Source organism: Diadema antillarum, unplaced genomic scaffold (assembly GCF_040938485.1).
Source record: "Diadema antillarum isolate AM-2024a unplaced genomic scaffold, OU_Dant_1.0 seq00000323_RagTag, whole genome shotgun sequence".
In the NCBI taxonomy this organism is placed as follows: Eukaryota; Metazoa; Echinodermata; class Echinoidea; order Diadematoida; family Diadematidae; genus Diadema; species Diadema antillarum.
This window is the reverse complement of record NW_027271342.1, coordinates 522,185-537,155: the sequence shown is the minus strand read 5'-3', so window position 1 is coordinate 537,155 and position 14,971 is coordinate 522,185. Positions and strand designations below refer to the sequence as shown.

At 36.0% G+C, this 14,971-nt stretch overlaps 2 protein-coding genes across 2 annotated transcripts in view; both read right to left on the bottom strand.

The window, feature by feature from the left end:
• Positions 1 to 615: 615 nt before the first annotated feature.
• Positions 616 to 5,979, bottom strand: LOC139730621 (alpha-N-acetylneuraminate alpha-2,8-sialyltransferase ST8SIA3-like). Its single transcript, XM_071641478.1, has 4 exons — positions 5,330 to 5,979; positions 4,015 to 4,104; positions 2,664 to 2,899; positions 616 to 1,119 (listed from the first exon to the last, which is right to left on the bottom strand). The coding sequence occupies exons 1-4, from the start codon at positions 5,338 to 5,340 to the stop codon at positions 899 to 901; spliced, it is 558 nt and encodes a 185-aa protein (XP_071497579.1). The 5' UTR covers positions 5,341 to 5,979; the 3' UTR covers positions 616 to 898.
• A 1,332-nt stretch (positions 5,980 to 7,311) lies between these two features.
• LOC139730622 (uncharacterized) overlaps positions 7,312 to 14,971 on the bottom strand; it is a 64,618-nt gene continuing 56,958 nt past the window's right edge. Inside the window, exons 4-5 of the mRNA XM_071641479.1 lie at positions 8,450 to 8,569; positions 7,312 to 7,522 (exon numbers count right to left, since the gene is read on the bottom strand). Of these exons, the coding sequence (XP_071497580.1) occupies positions 7,312 to 7,522; positions 8,450 to 8,569 (331 nt within the window). The remainder of the gene's footprint in view (positions 7,523 to 8,449; positions 8,570 to 14,971) is intronic.

The window sequence follows — 14,971 nt, the reverse complement described above, 5'->3', positions numbered from 1 at the left end:
AAAATTGCAAAAATGAACAATGTCATTCATGCGCAAGTGCTCTTCCACAAAACAATAGGAATAAAAGACAAATTTAACTCAATAAAAAACATGAATGAAATAGCAAAAACAAATCTGTGATCTTTATAATTATGTTTGAAGCCCAAAAGATCAAAATTAAAAGTAATGACGAAAAATGAAGAATCTTCTGTCAAATCCAATTTCAAATGAAAGTGAGAAAAGAGGCAATATTAACAAATATGGTAAGAATTTGAATTGGTTTCTCAAGTTAGGAAAATTATAAATAATATTTGGTTCTCGAATTTGTCTCATGAATTCTTGAATTACTAAATTAAAAGAACAAGATAAAGATAAAGTGTTCATTTAATCATTTTTGTGCCTTACTCCCTATGTCATGTGACGTTTGAGTTGATATAAAATTCGTATTATCCCCTTTAGTTTCCCACTTTAATTTGTGTTTGAGGTTATAAAGAGATAAAGAAAACGGAAACTTATTTTTGCTATGTCATTCATGTCTCTCATTGTTTTAAACAATATTGTTTAAACTTTTAAGATAAATTCTAAAAACTTTTGTTATCATTGTTATCTTTAAGGGTATTTGCACTTGAAAAAAAAAATCATGCTAATTTTTGCAATTTTTACTTCTGTGACTTGGAGGACAAAAATGAATGTGTTCACTCCAAGCATAAAGTTTTTCTTTGTATCAACCTATTAGGTTGATAGCCAAATAAATTATCTGTAATATGGTGTATTATGATACATTGATTTTCATCTGTAATATGGTATATTATAATACACTGACTTTAATCAAAACCTTCTATGAAAAATGTGAACACGTAAAAGTGTTTACTTTCTTCTTCTTCTTTTTTGCTGAATATATACTAATATGTGAAACGATTCAGCACTTTCCTATGTGAATGCGAATGATGCCAAGCTCGTGGTATTGTACGAAAATCGAGAACTCTGTATTCATGCCATGAGCCTGGGAAGGAACGCTTGTGTCAAAATAGTGATAAGGAACACGCTGAACCGTCGAGTCTAGCTTCAAAGGGAAGGGCCAAAATCCATAGAGATGTGTTTCCTCGCACAGCTGTATCGACTCATGAACAATTAGAAATCCTGCAGACATAAAAAGAGAGAAAAAAAGACAATGTAATCTTGTTTTTTTCAGTACACGTATCCGATTTTTATTTTATTTATTTATTTTTGTTTTTGCTGTCATAAATTTCACATAACTATTGTTATGCTCAAACATTATAAACTGCATTAAGGTCACATAGGCTGGAAAGGGGGTGTCATGTTGCAGAAATATTCATTTCTGATTTTTTTTTTTCATTTTGTATTGGTTTTCTGGGGTTGGGGTGGTTCGCGGGGAATTTGGGTCGAACTTAGAAATTAGGATTGGCTAGGAATTGAGGTGTGCCACTGGTTTCCCTGTTGAGTTTTGTTGGTTTGGTAATGACCTGCTTTAAATTGTCATTAATGTTCGTATAATTTTTGTTTTGTTTTCTTTTGTCTTGTCTTGTGTTGTTAATTTTCATTGGAGGGCGGGGCAGCATTGGAGACACACTGTTTTTTGGTCATTCTTGGGTTTTGGGATCGACTTGGCTTCTTTGTGAAGCAGGCCCCATATCTCCTTTCAAGTTTTATTTCATGGTTCATTTCAATTTCACAGACAGTGTATTTTACAGTGCCAGCTTGTGTTTTTGAATCACATCGAATATATATATATATATATATATGTGTGTATATATATATATATATATATATTTATTTTTTTTTCAATTATGAACTTTGGTTTGAGGTGTTTTGTGGGTTGAGAGAATTCCAGCTGGTATATTGTAGTGTTTTCCTAGTTGATAAATGATTTGGTACGTAGGTTTTATGGTGAATGTAATGGATTGTGTGTGTGTGTGTGGGGGGGGGGGGGAGGGGGTTGGGGGTTAGAGACACATACCCAGGGTTTTTTTTTTATGAATAGATATTTTTGTGAGGTATAATATGATTGGGGGGGGGGACTGGCGGTTAAATTCTTTTTGTGATCGGATTTTGAATTTGGAGGGCGTGAGGGGAGGATTGGGAGAGTAAAAGGATTTCTTTTTGTAACTGTGTCACCCTTTTATCGGAGTGATCATGAGTTTGTAAATTGTGATTTGATATTGTGAAATAAGCGCTTGTCGAGCCATTGATTTTACACGGGATCTGGGTGTGATCAAGTAGTTTGAGGTACACATGCGTCATCGAAGATGACAATCAGCGTCGTCATCCACAAAACATCATGATTTTCAATATATTTTGTGATTTATAGAATAAAAACAGTCAACAATATTCCTAAATAGAGTACACTTGTAAGTGATAAAAACAGCCTATGATTATTTACATCAAATTACATTCTACATTGAATAACATGTTGGATTAAAGAATTCGTTAAAGAAACAGAAATACATATCAACAAAAATTGCATAAATCCGTAGGTAAGGATATAAGCATGATCAAGTATTAGCACGATACTAACATTTGTATCTGTAATGATGATCACCTCAGTCATCATCGGGGGATACTCACCGATTAAAACAATGTTATTAAACAATAAACTACCTGCGTTACATTCAAAAATATGTGCTTTAGGAAATGGACTTGCTTGCTGAAATGGAACGACAAACCTGTTGAAGGTCTTTTGAGTGTCTTCATATTTTTCCAGTAATTCCACAAGTTGACAATTTCGCTTGGATGAGCAATGGTCAGCTTTGGATCAGTAAAGGTTCTGTGTTCCAGCGATTCAGCGCATGTGTTGAATGACTGTGCAGCCCCAAAGCAGGTCATCATGATAATACCGCTGTACTGCCTCATATCGCTATTAAATCTGTCCAAGTCATCCGTCTGTGATAAACTGTTATACCTGGGATGCAGGATTGTCAATAGGGGGTGGTTACTTGTGGACAGTGGATGGAAAAAAAAAAAAGATGTCAACATGACAGAAAGTCAGCGTTGCTTCGTCATCATTATTTGTTTATCTCTGTGTGACCAGTCTATGATGAGTCATCTTGTTGAACCAAAGTCGTCTTTTCAGGCATGATACTAGCATAATACTGTCTTAAATTACTTATCGCCTCACGACAGGAGCAATTGGTCGATCTCATTTCAAATGTCCTTTAAAGCAAAAATATTGACTACAGCCGAGGGACGACGAAATATTTGTGTGACAAAGCTCCGTTCAGGTTTCTACTTCATCTTCGTATTTAATTGATTTCTTTCAAAGAAATTACTTTAGCCTATCGCTCCTAACTTAATTTGGTCAGATCATTTCCAGATATCAACAAAGGAATGTGTACTTCACACCAATTTACGAACATAGCATATCAATACTCCATTGCGCGTCTCTACGTCTGAAAACGGAAAGCCAATTGTCGAAAAGCCTGAAAGTCAAATCCTTCTTGAATCTCACATTCCTTGGTCAGTGTTGGTGAAGAAAGCTTAGGTTTCTAGTTCAGGCTTCCAATTCATGTTTGTACAAGTTGAATTCTTTAAATTATATGAATTACGCTAAGCACTCCTAACTTTGGACAGATTATTTCAAGGTATCAATCAACGAATGCTTACTTCACACCAATTTTACCGTCATTGCATAACGTAACTTCATTGTACGTCTCTACGTTTAGAACAGAAAGTCAACTGCCGAAAGGCCTGAAAGTGGAACCCTTCTTTGGTCTTACATTCCTTGATCAAGATAGCTTATCTCGGATTTTCCCCTTGATCCAGCTTAAAGAGAGTGAATGCCTTGCAATCATCAATCCCGCAGTTCCTCTTTGAACTTTATTTTCAATGAAATAATGTTCTACTGTCGAAATAATAGTGTAACTGACAAAGTCAGACAAGTGTTGGTTGCAGAAGAAACAGTGCAAGTGCTAGAAGCAAAGTTTACCATTGGACAGACATTGATTCAAGAAAGTATCGACAAGATTAGACTAATATCTGGTTGGCTGTCGATTACATGTACATGTATTTTTCTCTTACCTGGTAACAAATATACTTGGGTTAAACGTTGTCAAGTTCGTTTTTCTCCCAGCGTCTTCAGCAAATTTTTCAATAGGGGCAGCATTACATCTGATGTCAAAACATAATACGGAGAAAGTGTTGGTGAAGGGATATAAGTCACCCTCATGAAGAAATGGAGTAGATAATAGGATATGAAATTTATTAGAAGTACCAATACTGAGGGAGTATGCCCTCCAAATCTGGAATCGACTTAAGAACGAATCTACTTCAATTATTCTTTTTGACATGATTTTCCACTTCTGGTGCATTTATGTATCGTCTTAGTTTCATTATTGTAGAATGATCTCTTCATTGAGGTGAGTGAGTCCAGACTACGTAGACATCTTATGGAAAAATACAAAAGTTATTCCTTTTGGAATTGATATTCTCTTTTGAAACAACCATGGGGTCGGATGGGGATATGCTTGATGGTGAAGCAGATTTGTGGACTTGCTTTCTCGTCAAATCTTTGACACGTTTTTGACAGTTTTACGTTGTCGTCTCGATTTTAACTCAGTTCCTACGCAGGCTGGATGTATCATATATCATGGTACGATTATTGAATTCGTGGCGCTGTCAGAATCAACTGTGTGTGAACGTTTTTTTGTTTGTTTGTTTGTTTGTTTGTTTGTTTCCTGCGCATCACATGATACTGTTTACAATCCCCTCTCTAGGTTTAATAGATAGAATAGAATAAAATCAATCTGTAACACACACACACACACACACAGTTTTTGTCATTAACTCTTTATGTGCCACGTTCGCACGCCTGAGTCAGTCGAGGTCGTGCAAACTTCGCATATTCTGCTCAAACGCACAAACCCGCCCAAACCGATCGTACACCCGCCCAAACCGATCGTTAAATCGCCAAATGTTGCTGTACAATGAATTCGTTTCTCGCGATTCAATTCCTACCACATGTAGTTTTCACTTTATGTGGTAATTGACTATCGAGGGGTATTCACTACTGGTCTGAGAGTAAATTCTTGGTTTCTGTCACTGTTTTGTGTGCAAAAGTCATTTCTCTACAATGTAGCTACTGGTCACCTGAAAGAAAAGCAACCATAGATTTGTCATACAATTATATATTCAAATCAAAGCAAAACTTGACATTTTCTGTACAACTTTATCATAACGTTACGTAGATTTTAAAAAACAGAACATTTTCCCAGAGCACGACTACGTTGCAAACTCAGAATAATGTGGCAAACAGATGGTTTACACAATGGCACATGAAGAGTTAACAACATCTTCGTTTGTCACAATATGGTTACCAAATAGGAATAAATCTTACCTAAAGACCATGTCAAATGAATCAATTTCTTTCCCACATCTGCTATTTCGAAGAATTCCACTGTTTCCAACTACCGCACATTTTCTGTACCTTTGTCCTTTAAACGGTGATACCTGACAGATAAAAATGAGAATGCAAGAAGAAAAAAAAAAGGAATCAAGTCATTTGTGAAAACACATTGGACTTGATTATAATCATTTGTCTGAAAGAGGAATGGGGAGAAAAATAGAGACATGATGACAGACACACACGAGCTCAAATAAAGAAAATCATTTATTTACGTTCAACTTGAAAAGTGTTATTACAATAGAATCAAATAAAGCGTCTGACTAAGTTACCCTGAATTCAACTCAACTTTCATCGGCTGTTAAAAAAGATAGAGGAATAATCATATCGCCAGCTCATCCAACATCATTCGAGTTCCATGCAAGTTTTGATTCCTTCCAACGAGACTCAACATTTTCTAGAAAGATGGGGGGACCCATCATAAAGAAAAAATGGCAGGTAAGAAAAAATAGTAATCCCAACGCAGATGGTTTAAAGCAAAAAGTAAATCTAATACATTAGCTATACGCAACACCGTGGACTTTCAAAACAGGTAGGTCCTGCATCGAGCATTAAAAAGAGATTCAATATGACGTAAATACTAATAAACCATCTATGAAAACAGGTTTACAATTAAAAAAAAAGCATACTTTCCCTTACCGAAAGTTGTTCATTTGACGTTACACATAATACACACACATGCATATATGTGTCATAATATTATATGGAACTTCGAATGTTTTTATTATAAGAAGAAGGAGTCTCGAATACGCCATCTGTAGTTCCAACAAGAAGGTTTTGTATACTACACTGACAAAGGCCCAAGGTGTATTAAAATAAAAACCTTCTTGTTGGCGCTGCACAGCATGGCGTTTTCGAGACCAACCCATCTTTGGTGGTAACGAGAAAAACCCAGATTGTTTTTTTTTTTTTTTTTTTTGCATGCATGCTTTTAAGAGTTTTCATGCAATTACGTTGTGTCCTATGATAGCACCCTATAATGGCAAAAATAAAATGTGCCTGGGAAAAATCTATGTGACTGTACTGAATTTTATTTTTTTTTAAAGAATTGATGTTGTTTAGATTCTTAGGACTTAGCACCTTCTGGAAAAAAAATTAACAAAGTGATGTACAACAAGTACATGTTGTTGTAATGATTAATTATGTGACTTTTTGTATTTTTTCTTGGTTGCTTTGGTGTCTCTCTACATTTTCCTCCTGTTCCCCCCCCCTCTCCAAATAAGTCATTTTATGCATAAAAATGAATCATTTCGCAGCAAATAATAAAGTATTACGTGGGTCGTCTGGACAGCTACACATAAGCTATAGCCAGCTTGGCCTTACTCTGGGATCTGTCTAGATCTTGCTAGATTTAGCGCCTTTTGGAACAAAAAGAAATAGATTTTCCCCTTTTGTCACCTTTTCCCCAAAAACTTCTTTTTCATTGCCTGAATTCTTCATTTTCTTGCGAGAATTGCAATACTTTGAAGAGTGTACCGTATGGGGCTACTGCAAATGAATACATTTCCGTCAAACAGTCTAATTTGATTAAAAATGGATCTAGTACCTTTTGGAAAGGAACTCTTCTACATATTTTATAATAAAAAATATGTGTGCAACCACATATTTATGTTCGACATACACGCACACACACACACCACAAATACAATCTGTCTATGATGTGTATATATGTATGTATGTGGTAGGCCTATGGTTACAGTTCGATAGTCTGAAGGTTCGCATGACTATGATAATCCAGGAAACACTGGGTAACGGAACATCATTTTGCGGAGTAACACAGTACGGATTTTATTCGAAGATTGTGCATTTGCCATATCCGTGTCTTCGTCCGGAGTGGCAGCTGCAGAATCATACTGGCCACAGCAATGCGTCAAACGAATTATATCATTGGAATGGTAAAAGCGCAGAACGAATCTTCATACGCTTCCTAATTCCATAGAAGGACTTACATCTGGAAGATGTCGTCTAAATGTTTCTGTCGCATTAAAGTATGGCACACGTCGCTTCGTTTTGTTCACTACGACCTTTGTTGAAATGTAGAAGGGGAGGCCAATATTTGGCGGAGTATTTTGACGTGTTGCCAGCAGGTTCTCTTCTGCATTCATTCCTATCCCTCTCAGCTCTTCCCTGTGGGAGGAAAATAATGGAAAAAAGCTTGAAGTACATAGATGTGAAAGATGTATATGTAAGTAGGAATGCATTACACCAGGCTCTTGAGAAGTTCTCACGGAGTAGGTCAAGATGTAAAAGTTTTCCATCATTCAAAATGAACTGAGACGCTCTTGCTCATGATTGTTATTCAGAAGTTAAAGAAATAGAACAAGCTTGAATAAGATTGAATAAAGGTATGCATGATGTCCATAATTTTAGTTAACTGCTCATGAGACCTTGATTCGTCATACATGAATTTATTCAAATTGGGTTTGAAAAATGTTCTCCAGTAAAGTTATACGTTTTCACAATTAGAATCAATTTCAAACAGTCCGATGATCCGGAGTGGTCTACAATGATACAGTACGATTCTCGTGTTTTTGTTTGTTTGTTTGTGTGTTTGTTTGTTCGTTTTTTGTTCTTCCGAGTATCAATTGTTTTTAAAGTATATACTGAAATTCTACGTTAAAAAAAAAACGGATTTGCAATGCCATGCAAAGGATATTGTCATAATCACTTTAATCTGTCTTTTTTAAATTCTCCATCATTTTCGTGGACAGTGTTATTGGCAAATAAAGTGTATACCTTAGTACAGCCTAAATCATTTTCCGGTGATGACCCGGAGTGCTCCTTGAAACTAGGATTCAGTGATACAGGTACGATGCCTGTTTTTTTCGAGTATTCAATGTTTTGAAAACATATATTTATAAGCATTTTTAATGTTATGTGAAAAATAATGTCTAATTACTTTCTTCTGCCTGTTTTGTAAGTCTCCACCATTTTCGTGGAGAGTATTATTGACAAATGAACTGTAGGCATCTATGTTAGTCCAGGTTAAATCAATTACTGGCTATACCACGAGGATTCGACATGTCATAGCAAAGTTTCAAGCTGTGAACTCACCGGAGACGTCTAGTATTGGTCTTGTTCTGTTGCCAATTATGCTGAAATAGTTTGCCATACAGGAACAATCTCTCCGACGTTTGGTCTGCGAATTCCCACAGGTCGTCTGTAAGAATAAGGCTGGAACAAATTTTATGGACAAAAAGTATACAAACTTTAACACGATGACGCTCATAGACCGAAGACGTACGCATGGTTTCAGCCTCTTAGTGGTTTGAAGACTAAGGTTTGTTCGGGTTTTTTTAATGTAATTTCGTGATTACCACCGCTTAGTCTTGGTACCTAAGGCTGAAGCTTGTAGGCCTACTAGGGTCCGCCGAATATTTAGTTTTACCCTTTTTTGAACGTGCTGAATCCAAATCTGGATGATGTAACTTGCATACTTGAGGGTTTTGTGATGTTCAAGACATTCAAGATATTCAGAATATTCAAGTAGTGCAAATTGTGTGACCTGTTGATATAAACATTGTCGCATATTCTGATAAGGTAATTAGAAATTTCTGCAACTATAATGACTACTATCGTAAAAATGCAAGTGATATCTTAAACATTCTGATTGATCATAACACTCGTGAGTACTGGATCATTAACTGTACTTGTTCTTGTTTTGTTTCGTAACCGCACGTTACTTGTATTTATTTTCTTTAAATAATACAGAAATATTCAAGGACAAAGAAAAAAACATACAAATAAAAGTACCAAACTGGTTTCTTAAGCAATGTCTATAAGACCATCAACATTAGCAGAATGACCAGTTTTATTTTTTTATCGTATCATAAAGACGATTCATTCTCAGTAATCTCAGTATTCCCTTCTTCTCAGCACTGTTATCGTTATAACTGAGGTCAACATTATTAGTGTTTAGCACTACTGCATGCAGAGAAAACAGTAGATGATGATCATGAAATCATTGAACCACATATGGTGGTCTTGCAAGGTTTATTGCTGGCGCACGCCTTATCGTATCATCTCCAAGATATCTGTTGGAGTTGGCAGTTCGTGTACAATTTCAAACTGGGGTTGAATACCTACAGTACTCCTCTGTGTTCCTGCGGAGGGGAGTTAGGTATATATCATAAAAGTTTTCATTTTTGCAGTGTTCCGAGCATACCAGCTCAGATTAGGACACGTCTGAATTTTTCTCCTTGTTCCTAGTTTATCCGCCAATCACATATGAAACGGGCAACGTGGTACCTTCCCAAAACAAGCTTGTATAACTTCCTAAACCTACTGTAGAAATTGGAAGATATCACACTAAAACTGTATTTGTTTGCAAAAACGTGTCCTCCCCAGTAACATCTTTCAAATGCGATTTAATTCGCATGGATAGATAGTTGTACAAATTAGCTTGGTCGATGAATACAAGCTGTGCTGTTTCCTTGTTATGACTTCTGCACATAATTACTATTAATTAGATCGGAAACCGACAGACATAGCAGTTTGAGAAAGCGCTCTCAAACTGCTATGTTTGTCATGTTATTTCATCATAACTACGTATAATAGTGGAATATGGATATTTTTATATCAGAGAGTTTATCTTTCGAAAAACTTATACAATTTGAAATTTGTACTTAAAATCCATCTTTACAAAATGCTTTAAGCTAGAGATGTAATGGAATTAAATTGCTACATTTCTGAATGTGAGCCTCCTATTTCATCATCCTTGTTCAGTGTAATTTGTTTTGGGGTTTCAGAGTATTGGTCTTTAAGCTAAAGGACCACAATAAATTCCAAAAATCTATACATAGAGTTGTCAATCTATATAGTATATGATAGTGGGATTCACACGTACGTGAAATAGCGGGATACAAATCTCGATATTTGCGTCGCGTGTTCGAAATCTCGACATTTTTGCCCGTGTGGACAAAAAAAACCAACAATCTCACTTATTATCGCGATCAGCATCGCAATACAAATCCCGAGAAATACTGCGCTTGTCCAGCGGTAACCGCGTGAACGCTGGATCAAATAATTTCGAGATTTAAAGCCCCGGTCAAACAGCACTCCGCGTCTAAATTACGTACAAAAAGTTATCTGGTGGACGTGGTCGTAAGTGGTAATTTTTTTGGTCAATTTTGGTTTGGCCGTGCTTTGTACGGGGTATGGCCGTTGGCGGCTGTTCCACTGCTGAAGCACTGCCTAAGCACAGCTAACCACGTCCAGCCACGTGTATGTACGCGGAAAATCCATTTGTCAGTGATAAGCCGCTAAACACACGCTATTTCCCGTGATACCAACGCGTAACACGCGTCAGATGACCGTGCTCAGCCCGTGACAGATCGCTAAACTTTCGCGTCTTTGCTCACGTCTTACCACGTCTCCCCACGTTTTAATCACTGCCGGAACACGGATTATCAGGTGTGTTTCACGTGTTTTGCACGTCTTTACCAAATGTGCCGCCCGTGGTTGTCCGCGGAATAAAGTTTTGAGCAGTTCAAAACTTTTTACCGCGTCCGACGCCGTTTCGATTTTTCCCCGCGTCCTGCCATGTCTATAAATCGACCGTATAACCGGGGGGCCAAAAGCTAAAAACAGAGGTCGAGTTGCACTCTCTCTACAAACTAAGTAGACCATTTTCAAGTTTTTATTGTAACAAACAACATTCCACTGGTCTACCTCAAAAAAATTTGTTGCGAAAGCCTCCAAATCCAAGATGGCGTCCAAGATGGCCGCCATATTTACTGAATTTCAGTTCAAATTCAGTTCAAATTTATTTCATATTTCCATTTTCTCAATGATGGCATTACAAAATTATTGACAACAAAACAAGAGTACAAAATATATACAATCATGTCTTTTGATTGTAGAAGAAAAAGAAAAAGAAAATATACTTGACACAAATGTACATGGTCACATCGTATGAAAATGTCACTAGTAAGTATAAGAAATATGATGGGGCCTACATAAAAGCTTAAAGCTTGTAAAACTGTAGGTTTCCGAGTTCATAGGCATATAATTTTACACGGAGAACGGATATGTTTGTCTTGACCAACTAAAATTACACCAGTTCAAAAAAATAGATGAGTAATAAACTAATGAACCACATAGATATCGCACAAACCAGACTGCATACAAATCTCGCAGTGTTTGAATAACAACAATGCTGTATTATTAAAAGATGTATCGGTACCATGAAATAACTTAAGTAACTTGGTGCTGCGGACAAGGACAAAAGACTGGGAGCATAAAAAGGTTGCTAAAGGCTTGGTAGTGTGTATCCACTAAGTAATAACTGTTTTAATTTGCGTTTGAAGGTGAATAAAGATAAGGAAGAAGTGATATCTAGAGGGAGATCATTCCAATATCTGGGTCCAGTAAATATAATTGTCTTCTTTGCAAAAATAGTGCGAGTACGGGGAAGGTGATAGGCGTCACTCTGGCGAGTGGGATAACAGTGGATAGAACGATTCCTTTTGAACATGTGGATAAAAACAGATGGTAATTCATTAGTTGTTAGTTTATACATGAAAATTCCGAGATTATAATGAAATAAGTCTGAAATTTTCAGAATTCTGTTTTGATGGAAAAAACAATTGGTATGGGCAAAATATCCGGCGTGGTTTATGATTCTTATTGCACGCTTTTGAATACGGAGAAGGGAATCTAGTAATGAGTGAATTGCATTTCCCCACGCCAAAAATTCCATAATTGAGGTGTGGAGATATTAAACAAGAATATATACTCTGCAAAATATGAACAGGAAAAAAAATGTTTTAGCTTATTCAAAATCCCAATATTTCTAGACAAAATTTTACTTACAAAATTAACATGAGTTTTCCAGGATAATTCTTGGTCAATCCAAAGCCCTAAAAACTTTTGTGTTATTAACCTGCTTTAAACATAAATCATTTATTTTGATATCATATGGAACAACATTCAAAGAATTACTAAATACCATATAATGAGTTTTTTCTATGTTCAAGGACAATTTGTTCGCATAAATCCAGGATTGCACGGACCTGAGCTCAGTATTCATCATATTTATTAATGCATTAGGGTCTCGATGTGAAAAAACAAGCTTGTGTCATCGGCGAAACAAATGAATGACAAAATTTGCGATGATTTTGGAAGATCGTTTATGTATACTATAAATAAAAGTGGGCCCAAGAGGGAGCCCTGCGGGACTCCACATGAAATAGGCTTTAATTGCGAATCATGGCTATTGATATTAACAAATTGCTTTCTTTCTGTTAAATAACTCTTAAACCATTCTAAGGGGGGTACCGCGGATTCCATAGTGACACAATTTATAAAACAAGATTTCATGATCTATCGTGTCGAAAGCTTTAGAAAAATCAAGAAAAACTCCAATTGTATGTTCAAAACTATCTATAGCATGAGCTACCTTGTCTATAAAAGTAAGTAAAGCACGGGTTGTGTTGTAATGTTTTCTAAAACCAAACTGAGAATCCGACAGAATGTTATGATTTGTGAGAAATTTTAATAATCGTGTGTAAACCACCCTTTCGAGAATTTTAGAGATTGAAGTCAACAAAGAAATTGGTCGGTAATTATTCACCAAATCTTTCTGTCCCTTCTTAAAGATAGGGACAACTTTTGCGACCTTCATCTTATTGGGGACTTTGCCATTAAATAAGGATTGATTGAAAATGTATGTAAGAGGAGTAATGATTTCGTTTAAAACATTTTTTAAAAGAAAATTTGTAATTCCATCATATCCTGAACTTTTTTTATCGTTCAAATTCTTAATAATATCTATAATTTCTTCTTCAGCAATAGGTTCAAAAAATATTGATTGAGAATTCCTATTACCTAAGTATCTATAAAATTCAGTTGATGATTTCGGGATTTTACTGGCAAGATGTGGACCAAGAGTTGCAAAATAATCATTGAAAGATTCCGCCATATTGACCGGGTCGTTAATCTGGCGGCCGTCCACTGAAATATATTTAGGAGGATCAGTATTGTTTTTATGTTTGAGCGCCTCATTAATCACCTTCCACGTACTCTTCACATCAGATTTATATTTAACAAACTGTCGGGAAAAATAATTTCGCTTGGCTATACGTATTATGGATGTCAATATATTCCGATAACGAACATATCTTAATTTGTTTAAAGGGGATGGATCTTTACGATACTTATGAAAAAAATTATTCTTGCGGTTAATGGACCTGAGAAGAGATTTTGTAACCCATGGTTGTCGTGGTACTTTTTTATAATTAGAATGGTGAGGTCTTCGGAGAGGAACACAAGAATCATAATTAGCAATCAAAATATTCATAAAATTTTCAAAGGCTAAATCAATGTCGCTTTGACTGTATACGGTGGACCAATCCTCTGAACTTAATTTCTCCCTAAGTTTATTAAGGTTGGATTCCGACATTACACGAATACCTGGGTTATGGGTGTGAGAAGCATTAGCAGTCATAAAACTGGACACAAGGGCGTAAATTGGGAAATGATCAGTAACGTCAGAAACTATTATGCCAGATGTAATGTCAGAAAATGAATCATTTACAAAAATGTTGTCAATAAGAGTAGATACATCATCAGTTATTCGAGTCGGTTTCCTTATAAGGGGAATAAATGATTTCGACAACATAAGATTAAGAAAATCTGCGCATAAGGGATTATCACTGTAATTAAGGAGATTGAGATTAAAATCACCCATGACAAAACATGTCTTACTGTCAAAGTAAGTGTTCGAGATAAGGCCGCAGAATAACTCTAAAAATTCAGCAGGGTTTGAGCTTGGGGGTCGATAAATCTCCCCAATTGTAATATTACCTTTGTTTGAAGTTTTGACCTCGATAAATACACTCTCAAATGTATCTGACATCACGCTGTATTTTTCTAAGAAGACACAGTCTAAATTCTGTGACACATAAAATCCGACTCCCCCACCTTTCTTCCATGTTCTATTATTTGTTATGAGTTTAAAACCGTCTATAGTAAGCAGCGAAGAGGGTGATGTCTCCTTCAACCAAGTTTCACTGAGCCCGATAATATTATATTTGGATTTTAATATACTCACAAAAGAAAGAAATTGATCAAAGTTTTTATTTAAGCTTCTGATATTAAAATGTGAAATAAACAGTTGATTTTCGTCGGTATGAGTGAGTGAAGTAAGCTAATCCTCTGTGTGGTAGTGAGTGAATACATTTTGGACTGCTGTATCGCTACAGTCAAAATCCAGTCTTAATTCAGGAGTTTGCATATTTAAGAAAGTGACGATGTCGGAATCCTCACCCTCTTCGCTGTCTACTGAAATTACTGGTGTCATATCAGCAAATGAGTGAGGATAAAGGGTGGCAACTGATGCGGCATTCGAGTTTACAGTAGTATTTGAATTCATCATTGTGACTGATACAAGGCAGGTGAATATGAAGACAGGCTGTAAACAGGAAATAACTTCTTAAAAACACATCTGCTGCTTGGTTTTATAGGGAGACAAGTGTGAGAACATTCACCCTGATAATATATGGGAAAAGAATGTCCAATGGCCATACATAAAACAATGCATGCCAAAAATTCAAAGGTAACTGCACCAGTATAGTA

What these genes read in the sequence shown, in the direction of transcription:
- LOC139730621 (XM_071641478.1), bottom strand. An exon ending in CCAAGTATATTTGTTACCAG is followed by an intron (nt 2,900 to 4,014) that starts GTAAGAGAAAAA and finishes CCTGCATCCCAG; the next exon opens with GTATAACAGTTTATCACAGA. An exon ending in ACTCAAAAGACCTTCAACAG is followed by an intron (nt 1,120 to 2,663) that starts GTTTGTCGTTCC and finishes TTATGTCTGCAG; the next exon opens with GATTTCTAATTGTTCATGAG.